Source organism: Paramacrobiotus metropolitanus, unplaced genomic scaffold (assembly GCF_019649055.1).
Source record: "Paramacrobiotus metropolitanus isolate TYO unplaced genomic scaffold, Prichtersi_v1.0 Parri_scaffold0000009, whole genome shotgun sequence".
Lineage (NCBI taxonomy): Eukaryota > Metazoa > Tardigrada > Eutardigrada > Parachela > Macrobiotidae > Paramacrobiotus > Paramacrobiotus metropolitanus.
Genome location: NW_026570229.1, coordinates 1,611,944 through 1,632,222, shown reverse-complemented (window position 1 = coordinate 1,632,222; position 20,279 = coordinate 1,611,944). Strand labels below are relative to the sequence as shown.

The following is a 20,279-nucleotide window of genomic DNA, read 5'->3' as shown; positions in this document are numbered from 1 at the left end:
TATTTATCTGGTGAGTATTTAATTTGTATTACTGACCGACGCTCTTGCCTGCACAAAAGCACGAAAAAATTCGATAATTTTAATTACTACATCAGAATAAATCGTTACTGTGTTGAGTAATATTTATTCGGTAATAAAATTGTTGCTGCAAAAATTAGATTAGATAAAGCATATTTAAAATGGACAAACAAAAATCGTTGCCGGCAAACCGGTCGAAATTAAGCAAAACGAACCGATGACAAAATGCCAGCAGAAATTCAGAATTAGCGTAAAACTAAAAACCCAAAAAATCGACTCAATCGATACGAGTATAGTAGTTATTTGCGTAATTTTTTTCAGAATGTAAGCGAGATGCAAATCATTACATAACAATTTATAAAAACGGCCTGGTAGTTGGACTATTTTTTATTGTAAGTGCCAGTGCCGGAAAGGGAAGCGATTTTTGGAAAAAAATCCTTCCCATACGAGTAGCAGAAAAATTTGTACGCGTAAGACTGGTAAAACAACAGCGCAGTATTGCTATACGGCGATTTACGGATTACGCTGGCCGCCATACAACGGCGGGAGCTGAATGAAGACAGATTAGGTTAGTCATCAATGAAATGATTATGGATGAATGGGACAGATTCATTTAGCCGACATGCCGTAGATACAGTCCCATCGTCCTGTATATTTTCCCGTGTACATGCGATGCGATGCTGGAATGTAGACGCAAACGCCATGCATGCCATCCCAGCCAGCGCCGTGCAGTACTACAGTAGCGTGACGAGCTTAACAATTTGGGGTAAGCCATTTCCTTAAGCTGTATGCTGTGCTTTACATTGTTGGGTAACCGACCCTAATTATTTAGCACGTTGCGCTACTAACGGATAAATTTTTGGTTCCGCGTGGAGAAGAGGGAGTTGTTGTCTGCAGTCAAACGCTGGCTGTGTGTGTATCCCTAGCGGCAGATTGCATGTTGGCCCGGGCTGTATCTGGGTTAACGCTCAACAATTGTCAAGCCAGGACGTTGACGCGATCGATGCCGCTACGGTATCATAGGCATGTCCGACACACCCCAAAATATCATCCACTGACGTCCGCTGTGCAGCGCTCCTCTTTCGCTTTTTTTACGTGCAGTGATCGCGCTCACATGAATGTGCAGAAAAGGCTGTATCTAAATTCCGTTTGTTTTAACTCGTACCTGAGCTTCCGTAGTACTCTGTTACAGTGTAACTTCAAAAACAAGAATAAAAATTACTCCGTTTCCGGTCAATGTAAAATGAGAGTTCCGGTGCGCTACCGCCTCTGGTAGGCGAATATTTGCAAAATCGGCGAAATTACCACTTCCGGTACAGTCGACCGCCTCCGGCTGACGTTTACGTATTACGTTTCAAATTCGATTTCCTGACGCTCGGTACACCGCCCGTTGGATACGCTCACGTTAACTGGCAGCGTTACGTCTTGGCACGCAGCTTGGTACAGCTCGCGTGTTACATAACAGAACCAGCGATGCGTACACTGCACCAGCCCGGTTGCGCAGTTTCCTGGTACACGCTCATGTGACGCTGTCCGCGCTACACTGCGCCAGCGTATCACGTGCTCCGCGCATGATTTTGCATTTCGCATCGATCACCTGGTCCGCTCGCGATGCAAGCACGAGATATGGAGGAAAATATGGAAAATATTTACATCATCATGCACGCTATGTTTGGACGATCATGATCAGTTTTTTTCTTCCCCAATTTTCTCTCATTACTTATCATTTCTCCAGATTCGTGGTTGAAACACGCAGAGATTTCTGTGATATTGCGTTCCCCGTGAAACGCGTTTGTGCATGAATCTTACTGTGGATGAATCGATCTCCTCGGATGATCTCATCTGCTCCGCGTTTAGTAGGTCAAGTACGGTTAGTTTTTTGCGCGCGCGGAAGAAGGATCCTGCTAGTCGAGGATGAACGCGCGACGCCACGTGATTGATCTGACGTGTGATGCCCGTCAGGTGGAGGACAGTGTGTCGGCGCTCTTCCACACCATCCTCTTCCATCGCTGTTTGGGGAAGTTCACGTTCCGCGAGGACGCCAACGGGCATCAGACCATCGTCATCGGGACGGTGGGCTACGACGATGTGGACTGCAGCGCCGTCGATCTGACGTGAGTGTGGTTCGTCGTGTTGTTGCGGGGTTTTCCGTAGGTTCTTGGGATTGTTGCCAAGACGGTGGTCACGGTATCGTTAGGTTGCCTGAGGGCTTTTAGAATTTTTTGAAATTATTTTATCTATTTCTCGTGATTTTTCTACGCATTTTACATCTGATCAGATCACAAATTTCCCTAGTTTTTTAGATTTGTTTCCTCTTGCACGGTACCATGGTGCACTGATATTACTGAACCGTGTACTCTACTCGTAAGACTTCGTATTTTTTTGTGGATGTAGATTGTAGGCAACTAACTAGGCATAATTTTCAATTTTCCTCTAATTTATTTTCCGTTTTAATAATTTAATTTTTTTGACCCATGAATTTCTGTAATTTTTAAAATTTGTTTCTTCTTGCAAGTTTCTTTGATATACGGTTTTCGTATTATGACATTTTCAAATTTTATGTCAATAAAATGTTTTAAGTGCTTCTTTGATTCAGTCAGAGGTGGAGTCTGTCTTTTGTCTCCGTAAAATTGATTTTCATGCAGCCATCGGATTTTGTTTGCTAAAGCAAAGCGTTTATTTAGGACGAATTACACAGTATATAATAATATGTAGTTTAAATTATCAGCATATAATACAGTAAATGGGATGTTGCTGCAGCTGAAGCCGTATTCTGATAAATTTTACTTATTAAAATAAAATAAGATTCATTTTTTTAAATAGATTTTATTCTAAAATTCCATGAGATTTTCTTTCAGCGATTTGCGTATTTTTACTCTCTGCGCATAGACTCATTTGAAACAGGTTTCTTTGTATAAAAATTCAAATATCGGTGTTGTCGGTTGCAGATACGTGCGGTGTTCCTCGCCGGACCTGACGCAGGCCGTGTCGCGGGAAGTGGTGCCGTTCGCGCGCGACCTGCAGAATGAGCCGGGCGTGTCCAGTGCGGCCATCTCCCTGGAGTTCTTCGAGAAGCGCCCGCGGGCCGGCCTGGCCGTCATGGGGCACGACAAGCTGCCCTGGGAGATCTGGGTGCTCAAATTCCAGCTGGCCAACTCCCCCACCGAGTCCGAGCGGCGCCGCTACCGCTACGAGCTGGCGCCCGTGCTCGCCGACAAGATGCTCATGTAAGATGCCGCTCTAGCATTGTTTTCAAAATAATATTGCGGGAAATTCGTCAACGTGAAAGCCTGTGCTGTGCTCATGGATTTATACATAAATACTGGCGAAATTACTCGTATTACTGGCTTAATATCTCCCCGTATTTTTTAAATCCGTGTGCTGGATCAAGACCAGATAAATTGATACTGAAATAAAACTATACTTTTATTTTTTTGAAATAAATTGACTGGCAGATTCGGTTTAGTTTTTTTTATTTATTTTAAATTTGTTTAATTAGGTAAACAGTTACGGTATGTTGTAACCGTTTTTCTGTATCTTATGTTATTTTAGCTGTTTCCCGAACCCGTGTTTTAAATTCCCGAAAAAATCTCGCGAATTGATTTATGAAATTTCTAACTTTTTTGGAAGATTTCTAGCATTCCTGGGCCACGAGAATTATTGTTTGAAATTTATTGTAATTCTATATCAAGAAAATCGGATGAAATTCGAAAAAAGCTCGTCGTTTTTTGGTAATAAATCAGCGCTTACTCGCCCGCAGTGAAACAATTATGTTTTTTTTTCGCGCAGGGTGGTGGAGTGTATGAACCGCTACGAGTACGTGCCGAAGAATCCGCAGCGCGAGGAACTCGGTCTGGTCTTCGACACGAACTACAGCGACGTGCAGCCCTACCTGTTCCAGGTGAAGCGCAACGCCGTCGACCTCAAGCCGTCGCAGTCGGTGTCGAAGAGTATGGGCCGCTTCCTGCGCGACGCCCTGGAGATATAGCCGCGACGGAATCTCCTCAACGAGCTGGCTTGTTTTTTGATAATCCGTGATAAGTATTTTGTTCTCCCGTTTGTGGACCTGAAATACGCCTTGCATGGACCCGCGCGCCTCGCCTTCATCGATTTCTGGCCATTTTGGCATTCTGTACATCGCCATTGTGTTTTCTGCCCTTCGCTCATTCTTGGTCTTCGCATAATTCTTGTGCCGTTTTTTTCTGCACCCTCTTTTTGTGGTGAATATGTGCTAAAAGTCTAATTAATAATAATCTTAGCTGGTGTGCTGTAGTTGAATTGTCAGAATAAAAAAACGATATTCGGACCTAATTGTACCGTAAACTTATCTGCCAGTGTGCCGGTCCAACAACAAACCTGAAACGTTTAAAATTATTGTTATTGATAATTCTTTATCTAAACTTATTCGAGTAAAATTGTATTTTTCCAAACTGTGGTGTCGGAATCGGAATATCGGATTGATTCGCCATCACAACCGGCGCTATAAATCTCTAAGCATTCGTCTACGACCATACCACGTAGAAAACTCCCGATCCCGTTCGATCTCGGAAGATAACCTACGTCGGGCCCGGTTAGTACTTGGATGGGTGACCGCTTGGGAACACCGGGTGTTGTAGACTTTTTGCCTTTTAACTAGACGGCTTTTTGGTCTGTTAGCTAACTATACTTATTTTATTTAAATTTTGTTAATTATTCACACAAATTTATTTAATTGAAATGGGTTTTTATTAATTGTGCCGGGTTGATTCGCCATCACAACCGGCGCTATAAATCTCTAAGCATTCGTCTACGACCATACCACGTAGAAAACTCCCGATCCCGTTCGATCTCGGAAGATAACCTACGTCGGGCCCGGTTAGTACTTGGATGGGTGACCGCTTGGGAACACCGGGTGTTGTAGACTTTTTGCCTTTTAAATAAGCGGCTTTTTGGCTGTGAATGTGTCTAAGTGGTTGCAGTATTTCAAAATCTTATTCTGTTATAAATTAATCGTTATTCATGTAAACTTGTAATGGTTTAATCTCATTGGCGCTTTTCATCATGATGTTTTCATAATTTCCTGCCTTGCTGTCCTGTCACTCTCCATCCGTTTTGGTACTTACAACTTAGTTCGTACTTGTACTGCAATAATGCCTGTAAATTTTGCCCTGTAAATTTTACGAAGTTTCTATCGAGTGTCGACAGATATGCTTATTCAAACAAATCGTCGGAACTCGGAAAGAATGTGAAAAATCGTCTTCAAATTGGGAAAAATTAATATGCTGCCCAATTGCTCCTTTCAGAGGAAATGAAAAGCTTGGCATAAAATTCTAAATCGATCTTTTTATCTACCAAGGAATAACTAATACTTTGTGTATGATTGGGATTATCGGGAGAATGCGTAAAAGGGCATACAAAAAAACTCATGACAGTGTGTGCTAAATTTACTTAATAAAAAACCCACAAAGCTGGTGTAATGAGACAACGTTTTATTCGTCCAGCGCCGACATGAATGAAATAACATCCAAGAATCTGTACACAAGAACCCCGCGAGCGTTCACGCGCCGCCACCCGGCCCCCGCACCCAAATGATCCGAACAGCGGTCTTTCCCTCTCTCTGACACGGAACAAAGAAAGAACCCAAACAAAACACAATGAAAACCAGATTTCTTCCTCGGACAACCGAGGTGGCCGGCGGTGAACACGGACAAAAAAAAGATGAGAAAGAGAGAGCGACGCAACCAACCAAAAATCGACGACGATGCCAAATTTCTCCGCCTCCTCCTCTTCCTCGCACACGGAATGTTAATCAGACCCAATTTATTCTGCCAAAATTTCTGATGGATTTAGACAGATATCTCACGAAATAAGAACGCAATAAATTCCGCAACAAAAATCCCCGAAATTCCGCAATTATAACTTTCTCCGGATAAATCCGCAAAAATCGACACAATAATTTTTCCCGCAAACTTCGACACGATAATAATTTTCCCCCGATAAATCCCACACAATTCAACGCAATCATGATTTCTTCCCCGAATAAATCCGCAAAATTCAATTTTTTCCCGAATAAATCCGCAAAATTCAATTTTTTCCACGAATAAATCCGCCAATAATTTTTTCGAATAAATCCGCGGGAAATTCAGACGTATCCGTTGGTGGCGTCATAGTAGCCGCCCTGGGCGTGCCCGTACTGCGCATGCTGATGCTGCTGGTGGATGACGGAGGGATCGTTGCTGACGACGTATTCCCCCGTGGAGGTCGTCGTGGTGACCATATACCCGGCCGGGTCCTCGTAGAAGCGGTGCGGGACGTTGACGTTGGTGAGGAAGGTGAAGGTGTTGACCGGGTGGTTGTTGTGGTTGAGGATGGGCGCTGAGTGTGAGTGGTGGTAGGGACCGCCGGCGCTGCTGGTCGACACGGTCAGGCCGCTGCTGCCGTGCGATTTGGCCGCGGCCTCGGCTTCCGCTTGGCGCTCTTCGTGGACGGCCGACAGGGCTTGCAGAATGCCTGCGTTAACACCATCAAACAACTGTATATTTTTATTTTTGTTACGGCCTTCACAAAAATAAACAGCTAATTAAAACGCAGAAAAATATCACCAAATTTACCAATACTAACAAGGAAATCAACTCCCAAAATCATATTATGTACCGGAGTTCGTTCATTTTGATTTATTTTTTAAAAAACTTCAGTTTTTTCATGCATTTATTATCAAGAATTTTATGTTTTCAGATACCGAAGGACAAGGCAGAAAGCGATATTAACTTTTAAAAAGGAAAGACAATTTTGCGCGAAAAAAAACACAGCAAAACCCGCCCAAATACCCAATTTAATAACTGATAATTGTTATATTATTTTTGGAGTTATCCATGTATAAATATTCAGCATTATTATTTCTCCAAAAAAAAACCAGCAAGTAAAACATTCAAAAGAACAAGATGACTGAGAAAAAATTGCAGTACTATACAATTATGAACCCCATTCTAATGTGCAAAAAAAAAAGGAAAATCACAGAAAAGAAATGAAAACGACAAACTCTACCTGAAAATCACAAATAATGAAGAAAATTGTTACCCGCTACACAAAATAAAAACAAAAAGAAATATTAGTACATCCTCAGTAATTTAACTAATTCAATCAAAACTGGTGGTAACCGAGCTTAATTAAATTCTTTTTAAATGTGAAATTCCCGGTAAAAAGGGAAAAACACGGCGGCGACTGACCTGTGACCGGACTAGCGGTGGCCGCGCCCGGCTTCCCAATATTCTCCTTAATCACCACGTTCTCCAGATGGTGCACCCGATCCCCAAAATTCCCCGTCAACCCGAACAACCGCCCACTAAACTCATCCAGCTTCCCATGGAACACCTCGTCCTTCAAGCGAAAAAACAGCGCCCCCGTCAGCGCGCTATCACTCCCCGCCTGGTGCTGGGCGCCCACCCGCGCCAACTGGAACTGATTGGCCAGATCCTGCAGGCCGCCCTTCAGACTGCGCTGATCACGGATCATGTGCTTGATGTCGTAGATATGCGGGAAGTACATCTTCAGCTTCTCCAGGAAGGAGGATTCGTTGCGCGGCAGACAGTCCGTGCCTTCCAGGACCTTGAGGAGATAGCCAAAGTCGTAGGCGCTGTGGAATGTTAGGAAGCGCACGTGGTCGTTGCACAGGATGTTGGAGGTGATCAGGCGCTCAGCGAAATGGTCCGGCTCGATGCCCATTTGTTCGTGGAGGGAGAACTGGATGCCCGAGTGCATTAGCAGTTTAATCGAGTCCTGTTTGAATCGTACAACAAAATCAGGATATTTTCCCACGTTCTACCATCAAGAAAAATTTACAAAGAAAATTCGACCATTATTTTCCTCTTTGTATTTAAATATTTATTTATTATTATTTAATAACATAATTGTTTTCGCAATTGTTGCATTCAATTAGAATTTTACAATTAACTCAAATACCGTCAAGCTTGCGCAACATTCCCTGAAAACGGAAAATATAAACTCAGCACAGGAAAAAGTTTCCGGTTGCCTGTTTGTATTTCCATTAATTATTAATTATTTATCGCTAAAAGACTGCAATCCACGTCATCTTTGCTAACTGGGAATTTTCAGTGATTTTTAATCCCAAAACCGAAAAAGTAATTGTAATAATTTTTCGGGACCGGAATTTTAGGTTTCTTGGTTGAAAATCATTGATATTCTAATTTATTCATGGAAAAACTCGCCGCAGCAATAATAACTCTGATAAATCAATAAAGAAGATCAAAACTGGATTTTCCCCAAAAAAAAACAAAATAATTTTATTTTCCAAAAAATAAACATAATTTTATTATTATGATTCTGTTAACAGATTTTTTTTGAGGGATTATTTTACCTGGGCATACATCTCCTCGGCGAGATTGAAGCGGAAATTAAACTGCCACGTGTGGATGGGCGTGGGCTGCTGGCCAGCCTCGTTGAAGAAGCTGAGGCCCAGCTGGATGATCTTCATGAGGTCGACGTTGACCTTGAACAGGGCGTACTCGTAGTCCGAGTTGGTGTTGAAGACGCCGCAGGGCCGCGCCACCACCCCCGGGAACTCCGTGTCGATGGCCACGTAGGGATACTTCTTCATCAGTTTGTTGATCTTGCGCATCTCTTCCTCCAGATTATACGAGAACACTTCCTTGATCCCGTAGCTCTCCGTCGAGCTCCCGCTGGCCGCCACCGCCGGCGGCTGACGCGTTACCCGGGTGGCCGTGCGCGCTGCCCTGATTCGACGCGGCATTCTGCAGTCAAATAAATCGTGATAAAACAAACTAGAATTTTTATAATACAAATTAATTGAAAACCGGACGCGCTGTTCTAAATTAAACTGAACTGCGATGAAGTTTATAAAACTTTTTAAATAAAATTGGACGCAACGTTGTAACTTGTAAGTCAAACGGAATTTCGATCACATGATTATAATTTTATAAATAAAATTTAAATCAAAGTTATCACACTGAATGCGGCGTCCTACGCTAGAACAACAAACAAAAAATTGAATCACCGCGTATTCCTTGGGTGGCGCAGAATGCAAGCGAAAATCGTAAAATATAAAAAGAAAACAAATAATCACGTAAATTTGGAAAGAAAATTCCAGAAACCAGTATGCATACTATTGCGTAGCATTCCGCAAAAGGATTGGCCTACAAAATTTATGTAAAAAAACTGAAGTATTAAAAATTCAAAAACTGCAATCTGAAAAGCGAGCAACCGCAACCACAAAACACCAAAATTATTCAAAAACAGAATACCATCAGCGAATAAATAAGTACAAAGCACATGGGCAAAAAGAAAAAACCTTGCAGAAAAGAATATTTAAATTAAGAAAATAACGCTTAAAATAATAAAATGCAATAAAATATCGCCGACGCGGCCCCATGACGTACCTGTCCGTAGCCCATGGCATCGGGCGACTGGGCGCTCTGCATGGCCAGCCGCGCATGCGGCAGCCCGACAACATGCTTATTCCCCGGCTGATTCGTGCCGTTCTGCTGCAGATGCAGCGCCAGCGGACTGGCCAGGCCGTTGTGCCCGGCGGCGACATGGGCGAGATGCTGCTGGCTGACCACGGCGGAGGCGGTGGAGGAGGCGCTGGAGGAGAGGGAGGACGACATGGAGGCGACGGCGGCGCTGGCCAGATTCAGCGGGACATGGACAGCCGCCTGGGCAGCGGCGGAGGCGGAGGAGGACAGGGCCGACGAGATGAAGACGGGCGAGATACACGGTACCGAGACGGGGGGCAATCGCATCCTAAATCAGCGCCCCCGGATCCGCCCCGACACACGGATCAAGCGCGGTGGCCGGCGGGCGGTGTAGGCGGATCAGAGGGGACCGTGGCACAGAAGCGCGATAGGACTACGAAAAATCTGCAAAAGAAATTCCAGAAATTCAGCAAACAATTCCGGAAAGCGTTGTTTTTATTTTCCAACACGCAGTATTATCAGAAATTTTACGGCCAATGCGGACGATGCGAATCGGACAAACGGGATTGCTTTCACAAGGTCTCGATAGTACTCAGAAAATCTACAAAATTAAAATTTAAGAATTCAGCGAGAATTACGGAAAGGGACATTTTTATTTTCCAACCAGCAGCAATCTAGTGATTGGTTTCAAAAATTAAAATGCCGATGCGGACGATGCTGATCGGACAAGAACGATTGCTTGCACAAGGTCTCGATGGTACCAAGAAAATCTGCAACAATATTCGGCACTCTTCAGAGAAAAATTTCCTATTAAATTCAGCGATAATTACGCCAACAAATGTGTATATTTTCCAATTTCCAATATACAGTAATAATACTGATAAATTTTTAATACAGGACGGCTGCACGAAGTATCGATAGTGCGGATAGCCGAAAGAAATTTGCAAAAACATATTCCCCTTCGCCGAAAGTTTCCCTAATAAATTTAGCGATAATTACCGGAACAAACAAAAATCAGCAAAAAATGTATAGGTATTCCGGTTCACCGAAAAATCCCTAATTAATTCAGCGATAACTACCGATTTCCTTTCACAGGAAATTTACGGAAACGGGATAAAATTCAAACCCACAGTGAATATAAATTTTATAAACAGAATTAATCCCGCCAGCATCACCTATACTTACAATCAGGTACACATTCGTCCCGTGATCGGTTTCACGTCAACGTAATTATAATCAAAACGGTAGTACTAGTACAGATTTACGTGTTGTTTACCAGTTTATCTGATTGAAGTGCTAATTATTGTAATGGTCTGTCGGCGACGGCGCACGCAAGACGATCCACATCTTGCAACACACACATCATCCATTTTTTACCAACATGCACACCATGACGTGGCTCCCTTTCTTACACTCTTTACCGCGTTTCCGGTCAAATGACACATCAAAAGATGACGAATAACTGCGAGTGTGTGTCGGATAAAAATATGTTTTACTGCGCCAATTTCAATGTTAATCTGCCAGATCAACTGGTGCCAATTACTTCAACAGCCAATTTTTTTAACACTGAAAACCACTTAAAAAAATTTATTTCAATTTTTTTCACTGCAGAAAAATCAATTTAAAAGCGGCAACGAATTGAAACAAATAAAATCAAAATAAATTCAAAATATGTAAGATCAATAAATAAAATTAAAATAAATTCAGCAAATAACGAGATAAAAAATAAATTCAAAAATATGTAAAATCAACAAATAAAATCGAAATAAAATAAAAATAAATTCAGAAAATAACGAGCTAAAAAATAAATTCAAAAATATGTAAAGTCAACAAAAAAATCAAAACAAATATGAGCTTGCGTCACCATAGTAGGAAAATCGAAATAAATTCATTCCGATTAAAAAAGTCAGCCAGCGTCACCATAGTACGCAAATCGGAGTAAAATCCAGTAAAATAATGAGCCAATTACAAGCCACCGATTATATGCCAAATACCGCTTTCACTGGCAATAATTCATAACATTAGCAGCACAAAATGCGTTGCAACGTTCGTTTGCGCCGGAGAGAGAGAAACAACGATCACGCGTGAGTGTGTTTTCTCTCTCCGGCTCCCTCGGCGCGCGCTGTACATTAATTTCCAGCCGCCGTATCTTTTTCTCCGTTGAACATGCGTAATGCAGAATTACAGGGCCCGGGTAGCGGCGATAATTAACCAAGATTGATGTGGTGCGCGTAAACAGCCAGCTACAATTAAACCGCACGCACGAACAGACCCATTGCACAACCCCCGCGCAACGCAACACAACAAGCAGCACGGCAATTTTCTCCGCTGAGGAATTAATCAGCGCTTTATTGGACTGTTCCCTGTTGCAACCAGCCGATGCGTACCGGCACTTACGCGGAAATTACCGCAAAAACCACAAACAAAAATTCATATTTTAATTTTAATTTTTCTGCTGCTTACTACACGTGTATTTAAACGAAATAAATATTTTGAAATTAAACGAAGCGTATGTTTCAACGAAATAAAATACATATTTTGATAAAATATACAAGTATGCATGTAAACGAAATACATATTTTTTTACTAATTATTGGTTATAATTTTTCACAAAAATCATTTTTTCCAGCTCATGTAAACAATCTTCGCGCGCAAAACACCAGCATTTTTTTCTCCGCCGGCAAATTAATCAGCGCTGTATTGGCCAGTTCCCTGTTGCAGTGGGCCGACACGTACCAGCACTTACACGGACACAACCGCAAAAACCACAAATAAAAATGCAGATTTTATTTTTTTCGTAGCGTCTAGTGAAACGAATAATTTATTTGAATTTTTATTGGTTAAAACTTTTGTGGAACTATTTATTTTCCAGTTGATTGGTAATCGGCAGCGAGTGTTTAAGTCGGTTGAGCGACAATTCCTGTTGATCAGGCCGCGCGTCAACCACAGCGGCGCGGAGGAGGGGGAGAGCGTGAAAAGAAATATAACAGAAAAAGACAATTCAACAGTCAATAAACAACGGCACGTAAAGCAGCATGTCCAGCTTGTTTTCAAGGCCGAACACGGCGCTGCTGCTGTTTTCTTTCCTGACGGCTGCAGGCCACGGCGCAGCGCGGGATTAGGATCACTTTCACGCATGAACAAAAGCCCCCACCGTAACTGCCTAATCATGGCACCGTGCTCCGCCAGAAAATCCAGTAGTTTTCAAAAACATTTTATCTTAATTATAAACAAAATTCTTAAACATTTCTATTCGCAAACAGCAACCAAAAAATCACAAAAAAACGCAGCGTGAAATTATTAATTAATTTTGATTTCTTTAATTGTTGGTTATTTATCAGCGCTGCGTTACAGCGACGCGATTTCAAGCTAAAAATTAGAAAACCGGAAACTCTGCAATTGTAATTAATCTTTTTATTCAATGAAAATTTAACACCGCTCTAAAAGCGAACAAGCAATGAATGCGCGCCAGTTGCGACTGATCAGCGATTAATCCACGATAATTATTAGTGTTCCACTTTCCTACCCTTGACTTTGCACGTCTCACCTAAAATCCTCAATTACTCACTCCTTTATTGAGAAATCAAATGTTTTATAAAAATCACGGTCTAAGCTCGCACCAATTAAAGGAGAAGTTTCTCCGTTCGTTCCTCCAGAAATTCCTTCTTAAAATCAAAAAAATCTGGATACAAAATAAGGCTTTTAATGCGGAAGCCAGAGTACCCAGTACCAAATTCAGAAACCGTCTCGAGAAATCATTTCTATAAAAATCACGTTCCCTGCCAGCACAGCTAAAAGGAGAAGGTCTCCAGGGTTTTATAATAAAATTAGAAAAATCCCGAAAAAACTAGCCGTTAAATTGTTGATTTTGGTAAAGTCCAAATTATGAATACAGAGAACCAAAATCTGAAATCAGGAACCTTATCGAAAAATCAAATTTTTAATAAAAATCACGATTTAAACCCAGCACAGTCAAAATGGAGAAAGTCTCCAGTAATTTTATTTTTACAAAAATAAAATTTAACTCCAGTAATTAATAATTTATTATTAAAAAATCCTGACATTTTTTTAGTAATTTAATTTTTTGGATTATGGAGTACCCTAATTAGCAAATGCCCTCTGTTTCTCCGTAAGAATATTAAATTGTAAAATCTACTGATTTTGAAAACAAACTGTCCGCTGGTACGCGGGCCAGGACGCGGCCTGCCAACCAGAACCCAGCGAAAATGTCTCAATTTCCTCGTTGAAAGCTGAAACGGCCAGCGACCTCACCGCCAACGCTTGACACACATTCCGCCATAAACGCACTACAACTCCCCGTTTACGGGCCCTATCCCCCACCTTACCTGCAGGAAAAATGACAGGGAGATCCCGATACAACACCAGAACAAGAAGAGGAAGAATCAGACGGTGGTCTTCCACGACACGGACTCGTTGGAATGTCTCAATGTCAACCGACATCCAAGAAGACCATCATTGTGCCACATTCATGTCGTAACACGCAGCAACACATTAGCGGCGCGAGGATGATAACACACGGATTACAAGGATGGAGACGTAAGGATTCGTTTCAGGAAATAGATAAAGCAGAGATGGCATCAGAGGGTTTCAGCTACAAGAAAAACTGGCGAGGAGATCTTCCTTTTGACGGATATTTTATTGAACGACGTGAACTGTGCTCGCTCTGTCTGTTTCTCTCTCTCTCTCTCGGTTTGGCCTGCTGATCAGTGTTCTCTGTACTCACGAGTCGGGGTGATCTTGTGCTGGTGAGGCGTCTGTGTCAAATGTGCGCGGTGCGGCGGAAATGCGGTGCACATTGCACAGCGGAAGTGCGGTGGTTAGCCAGGCTGCCGCTTGCCAGGGGCGGGCGAACTGGAGACTTGAAGATTCGCCCAGTATTAATACGGTAAAAACTGCTGCATTTATTTTTTAAAATTATTAGTCTTTTAGATTTTGCAAGATATGGCAAATCGTTGCATGTCAGAAATATATTTTCGTATCAAACAAGTGTCCACGAGTTTTTTTAAACTGTTTTACTAATACACAGATAATGGCAACATTCTGTATCGGTAAATTACTATATTCGCTTTAAAATTTATGCCCGTATAGAAAATTATAGATAAATAATTATGCAATAAGTTTTTCAGTTATCGATTTTATCCTTGATGAGGTTGGTGACCATTAGCGACGTATCATCATCTGCAAAAAATTGTAAAATTTAAAGATTTAATTTTGTTTTACTTTGAGATATTAGCCGATTTTATACCTCTTTTGCGATTAAGTGTCGCCACGCGGCTGTCGATTATCATGATGGGAACGGGAATCCGCATTGTTGTATTCGCCGCCGGCGTCGACGACGTAGCAGCTTTTTTGGAAGTGGACACAGGTGCAATGGTAGTCGTTATTAACTGCCGTTTGGGATAAGTTTGATTACGGAATGTGAAGTTGACCGCTGAAACGTTGCGCGGTCGCTGGACAGTGCCACGCCCATGAACACCGGCAATCTGCTCCCCAACGGTCCCATTCCAGACTCCATGACCATGGGCTTGTTCCAACTAAAAGCGATCAATTAAGTACTGTAATTTTGTTTTACTCATATAGAAAATTCGGTATTATCAAATTTATTAGTTTAATGATTTTTTGATAATAAATTACCGTATAATTACTTATTATGGCATATACTGTGCGTTAGTAATTTTTAAATAACTACATAACTAAAAAAACTATCTGGAGTTTAAAAATCAAGACAAAAAACAATCAGAACATAATAAAATAAAATGACGTACCGTTGATGCCGCTACGCAGAAAAGAATCATCAAGCAACGGTGCATTGAGAAGTTTTATCTAATGTAAATATTAATTGTGTATTTGAAAAGTAGAATTAATTATATTAAGATCGCTCCGATCGCATACATCGAAAATTATATTCCTCGTCGTTAGGTTTCTTGTCATCAACCAAACCGTCCAAACGAATAAACACCGCGATTGAAAATCAGTTAGTGCCGGTAAGTTCAGACAAGCCTGCAGCTGCTGTTTCCGGTTTCGAAATTTCGGATTAAATAAGTCTTGCCACCAATACTGTGTACTGTATCTGTAGATTATAATACATCGTACATTGCAATATTTATGAATTATGGGTGATTTATATGCAATACAAAATGTTTGCCGGTGCGCGTATGCGATCGCGTTTATGTTGTGGTCAGTCATCGCCACGAGGCATAATAAATAATTAGGCAGGACGCCTGGTCAGCCATAATTATTCTACAGCTTCATTCGTACAATTTTATGTGCAGCAAAAAAATTAATAGGCGTTTTCATTCTCAGAATATTTTCTTTTCAGAATGGCAAATGATAGTCAAACACAAAGCCTGAAATCGTGACAGAGCGGAAAAAATCAGTCTGTCGCAATGGTAGCCACCCTCTGACGCGCGCCAGCCGGGACCCTGCAGTAAATTGCACGCTTGCACCACAGCACTGGCTCCGTCACTCTGTGCACCAAAGCTTGCCAAAACTTGCAAACTGGCCTGCGACTTGAGCCTGCACCAAAACGATTTTATTTTTATATTTTTATTTTATCCATCATTTTTAATTTATTTTATCGTATCTTAATTTATGAATCATAATCGATCGATTCGGGAATTCGGGACACTTTTATTCGCGTAGATCCCGAAAATTCCACTGGTTGCCTCAATTTAGCTTCCTGTCCGAATTTCGAAGGCAGAGCGTGAATTTTGCTTGCTGCTGAATTTCGTCTGGCCGAGTTTTGACCGCGTCGACCGATGACGTCATGGCTTCGTTAGAATTCTCCCTTCTCCTCGTGGCTCTCCTGGCCGTCGTCTCCCGGATCAATGGCTATGACGGTAGCTACGAGGAGGAAGTGGACGCCGAGCACGACGCCGTGCAGTTCCCCAAGGAGACGATGAACACGGCGCAGGCCAAAGCGGAGTATGACCAGTTGGTCATGTACTCGCAGATCCCCACCTACGGATCCTGCTGGAGTGAGGCGCTGGAGAATCTCCACCATAACTGCAAGAAATTAACGGAGGGCGTGCAGAAGCAGCTGGCGTTTGATTTTGCCAGCTGCTTCCTGAAGAAGACAGGTGAGGAAGGGGGTTTTCACGGTCCGTTGAAAAACTGCGTTTGGTGTAGCGTTAGCGCGGGCTTCCCTGTACAAGGATACATTAGGCGTCGGGTGTAGTACAACATTGTACAGGGTTGCGCACAGTTTAATCTCTGGTGTTGAAGTTCTCGGCGCGCTTTTGTTGCGTAACGCGTTTGCGTACTGTATGAAAAATTATTTTTAAGCTAAGATAAAAATTGGAAATAAATTTTAAACCGCGCATTTGGCGTTTTGCAGGTGCGGATAAAGTAAAATGCCTACCGGAACAGGATTTGTCGGAATGCGCCGCGAATCACAGTCAGAATTTCTTCACATCGTTCGTGCATTTTTTCACCAATACGCAGAGTGTCTGTTTCCACATTTCATCGGAGATTTGGCAGAAAAGAGCGGAACGACAGGTAATAATTTTTTTTTCTTCGCGGGAAAATTTTTGGATTTAATTTTACCCTGTATCGGATTTTTGTATTTATTTTAAGCGTGTATATTTCTGAATTTCGTAATTTCTTTGCATGCATTTTTTCATTTTTGTGATGACTTTTTATCGTGTTTTTTTCCCTGGCGGAAAAAAATGTTTGTATTAAATTATACCATTTAGGCATTTGAATTTTCAGTGTATTTTATTCGTGTGTTACTTGAGTTTTGTTGTGTGAGTTTATTTTACATTTTTGTGACGATTTTAGTATGAATTTAATTATTTTTGTTAATAGGTTCTCCGTTTGATGGACGCGTCGCACGTGGTAACGGGCCGACTGGAGGAGGCGCGCACGGTGCAGACGCTGCTGCTGGAACAGCAGAAGAGCGCGCTGGGCAATGCCGAAGAGATCCGCCTGTGGATTGGCAACATCGCCGACAAGATTGCGCATCTGCAGAACGTCTTCATCGACGAGTTCACCGGCTTCTACTCGCTTATCTTCTACTTCGTCTCCACCGCGGCGTGTTTTATCTTGACCGCCACCCGACGCACATCAGGTAGAACATGAGAATCATTTTGTTAAAAATTCGGCAATTTTTGTAACGTAACTGAATTTATTTTAAATTTCTTTGAGAATTTTATTCCAGACAACGGAGCGATTTATAATGCACACAAACAAAGATTAAACGATTTTTCTGCGGAATTATTTAAATAAATTTCTAATATTTACGATGCTTTCAGTTCTGAGAAATAGCTGATTTGTACGAGACGCTGTAAAATATAGCGATTTAATAATACGCAGAAATTGAATGATTTTTTGTGCAATAATTTAATTGGTCTTTAATCTGTTACAATTTATTTTCCATCCTTTAAAAATAGCGATTAATAGTTTTGAAGAAGAACGAGTTTTTTGCGGGGTTATCGGATTGATTTCTGATTTGCATTGACAATTAAAATTATTCTTAATTTGATGCGTATGGGTTGTCATTTGCTTTTAATTTCTGTTTTGATTTTTTGGTTAATTTTGCAAGAATTTCGGTGACGGAGGACGGGAATTAAATCGCCTTTGCAATGGATTCTGGCTGCAGAAAATTGATTTACCAATTTAATTTAATTTTGCAGGCGCCCGGTTCTGGATCTTCCTGCTGCTGGTCGCCACCTTCGGCTTGGAGCGTTTCTACACCAAAACCAAACTCGCCGCCCTGGAAGGCCTGGCCAGCTCCGACACCATCAACCGCGAACTGTCCGCCGACGCGTGGATGATCCGGCGCATGTTCTGGATCATCGCCGCGGCCATTTTAGTCTACTTCGCCTACGCCTTCGTCGACATCAACCAGATCAACACCGAGATGATCCGCGAGATTCGCGCCATGCTGGAACGCGGCATGCCGGTGTCCTTGCCGGGATTAAATCATTTAAACGGAGACATTCCGGCCGGGAATGGCGGGGTTAAGGAGAGCCTGATGGGGTTCGCGCAGAAGGGACGGGATGTGTTCGACGGGGTGCGGGAGAAATTGGGACGCCGGCCGTTGAGCGAGTACGATACCGTCAGTCCGCGGCGCAGTGTCACGCCGGCCCGGGAGCGGAGTATGGCCAACGGGCCCCGCACGAATGGTAAACGACTACTGTATTTTTTTTTAGTTAAAAAATATATATCTGTATGTTTTTTAAAAAATTTCTACGTCAATTTGAATTTTCATTTTTTTCACTGGTTTGCTAAGCGTTTGTGGTTGGAGTACGTTTCGGTGTAGGCGATATTCATTCGAAACGTTCCCGGTTCGATTACCAGTATTGAAAAAGATCTAAATTGGCGGCGTCTAATAATTTTCTTTTAATTTTTTATTATTTCTCTAGATTGATTTTTATGCATTTAATAATGTCTCAGTGTAGGGTGTATAAAACAGCAACGTTTGGTAATTTTTTAGAGGTTGTTTGTACCGCGCAGGTCATTTGTAAGGTCATGGAATGTAAGTAATTTACCGATGTCGTTAACGATGTCTTTGTAGGCCACAATCTTCCGCCGCTGGCCGAATCCGACCGCGAGGACTCCCCGGTCCGCGAGGGCTCCTTCGACAGCCGGCGCACCAGCCGCGAGACCACGCCCCTCCGCTCCCCCGCCCCCTACAACCTCCGCTCCGCCTCCCTGGCCACTTCCCCCGCGGCCAACGCCAGCGCCCAACGCCACGTCCGCTCGCGGTCGCTGAGCCGGGAACCCACGCCGGAGCGCAACCACCTGGATCTGGTTGATCTGAAGAAACGTCTGGAAGCCAGCGGGACGCGCAACGGCCTGGCCACCGTGCACGAGGAGAACGGACAGGATTCCGACTGAACGGATTAACCGGCAGTGTTTATTAGTCATTTTGCGGCAGTCAGGGTTTGTTTGTTGTTTTGGCGGGTGGAGATCTGGAATGATTGATGCCGGATTGAGCGGGGATTTTTTTTCGCTGGGTGACGTCCGTTTTCCCCGAATTTTTATACTTTTTAGTGCCAATTTTTCTGTGCCTTAATGTGTTTTTTTTAAATAAGTACTGGATAATGCTTTTTGGGTGAATAATGCGCTTGAAATAAACTGTTAAGGTGTTAAATCGGGAATATCGCGAAATTTGTAATCATTGTAAATATTTTTTTAATTTTGACAGGAGTCAACTAATTCGGAATAATTCAAAGAATAAATAATAAGTCAAATAATTCAGAATTGTAATTATTCAGAATAATACATAATCACATAATTCAGCATTTTTGAATAATCATTTTCAGTATTATTTCTTTCCAAGAACGGCTAAAAATCAACGTCATGGGAATAAATACCGAATGTTACGAAATTTAATCATTATTAATATTTCGTAATTTTTATCAGGGATTACTGTAATTAAAGTCACATAATTCGAAATCTGTGTCACAATTAAAGTCACATAATTCGAAAATGTTCAGTAATAAGTTTTTGAAGAATGACTTGAAATAAACCTTCACGGTAGTAAATCGCGAATATCGTTACACCATAAAATTCTATTTTATTTTTTGATACTATGTAATTTTTATCGGGGTTAAAGCCGAATCAGGGATAACTGAAAAGCGACAATCCAGAAATCCACACAAACGGGAGAAAAACTTTCTGCTTGATAATATCATAATACTGTATATCGTATATAAAACGCTCCGCGAAGCTCTGATGAATTTGCTGTTCGCAGTTTATTTAACGTACAGTAGTTGTAGACTTCTTTGAAATAAAAAAATAAAAAAAATAAATGTTCTGTATAAATGCGATTTTGTGGAATTATGGCTTAGTGATATGCAGATCACA

At 41.9% G+C, this 20,279-nt stretch overlaps 4 protein-coding genes and 2 non-coding genes across 6 annotated transcripts; 4 read left to right on the top strand and 2 right to left on the bottom strand.

Moving 5' to 3' along the window:
- Nucleotides 1–1,619: 1,619 nt before the first annotated feature.
- LOC129583026 (autophagy-related protein 101-like) lies at nucleotides 1,620–4,324 on the top strand. The gene is made up of 3 exons (XM_055474718.1): nucleotides 1,620–2,132; nucleotides 2,967–3,245; nucleotides 3,808–4,324. The coding sequence occupies exons 1-3, from the start codon at nucleotides 1,933–1,935 to the stop codon at nucleotides 4,004–4,006; spliced, it is 678 nt and encodes a 225-aa protein (XP_055330693.1). The 5' UTR covers nucleotides 1,620–1,932; the 3' UTR covers nucleotides 4,007–4,324.
- Nucleotides 4,325–4,518: 194 nt separating this feature from the next.
- On the top strand, nucleotides 4,519–4,637 carry LOC129583157 (5S ribosomal RNA). The gene has a single exon (XR_008689742.1). It is a non-coding gene; the product is annotated as a 5S ribosomal RNA (ribosomal RNA).
- A 165-nt stretch (nucleotides 4,638–4,802) lies between these two features.
- LOC129583146 (5S ribosomal RNA) lies at nucleotides 4,803–4,921 on the top strand. Its single transcript, XR_008689731.1, has one exon. It is a non-coding gene; the product is annotated as a 5S ribosomal RNA (ribosomal RNA).
- Nucleotides 4,922–5,458: 537 nt separating this feature from the next.
- On the bottom strand, nucleotides 5,459–14,137 carry LOC129582983 (CCR4-NOT transcription complex subunit 7-like). Its single transcript, XM_055474624.1, has 5 exons — nucleotides 13,793–14,137; nucleotides 9,411–9,890; nucleotides 8,372–8,765; nucleotides 7,224–7,773; nucleotides 5,459–6,507 (listed from the first exon to the last, which is right to left on the bottom strand). Exons 2-5 carry the CDS (start codon nucleotides 9,566–9,568, stop codon nucleotides 6,140–6,142), a joined length of 1,470 nt encoding a protein of 489 aa, XP_055330599.1. The 5' UTR covers nucleotides 9,569–9,890; nucleotides 13,793–14,137; the 3' UTR covers nucleotides 5,459–6,139.
- Nucleotides 14,138–14,397: 260 nt separating this feature from the next.
- Nucleotides 14,398–15,388, bottom strand: LOC129582984 (uncharacterized). Its single transcript, XM_055474625.1, has 3 exons — nucleotides 15,233–15,388; nucleotides 14,713–15,001; nucleotides 14,398–14,645 (listed from the first exon to the last, which is right to left on the bottom strand). The coding sequence occupies exons 1-3, from the start codon at nucleotides 15,275–15,277 to the stop codon at nucleotides 14,590–14,592; spliced, it is 390 nt and encodes a 129-aa protein (XP_055330600.1). The 5' UTR covers nucleotides 15,278–15,388; the 3' UTR covers nucleotides 14,398–14,589.
- Nucleotides 15,389–15,971: 583 nt separating this feature from the next.
- LOC129582982 (uncharacterized) lies at nucleotides 15,972–19,551 on the top strand. Its single transcript, XM_055474623.1, has 5 exons — nucleotides 15,972–16,546; nucleotides 16,804–16,964; nucleotides 17,274–17,535; nucleotides 18,101–18,592; nucleotides 18,985–19,551. Exons 1-5 carry the CDS (start codon nucleotides 16,234–16,236, stop codon nucleotides 19,305–19,307), a joined length of 1,551 nt encoding a protein of 516 aa, XP_055330598.1. The 5' UTR covers nucleotides 15,972–16,233; the 3' UTR covers nucleotides 19,308–19,551.
- Nucleotides 19,552–20,279: the final 728 nt, after the last annotated feature.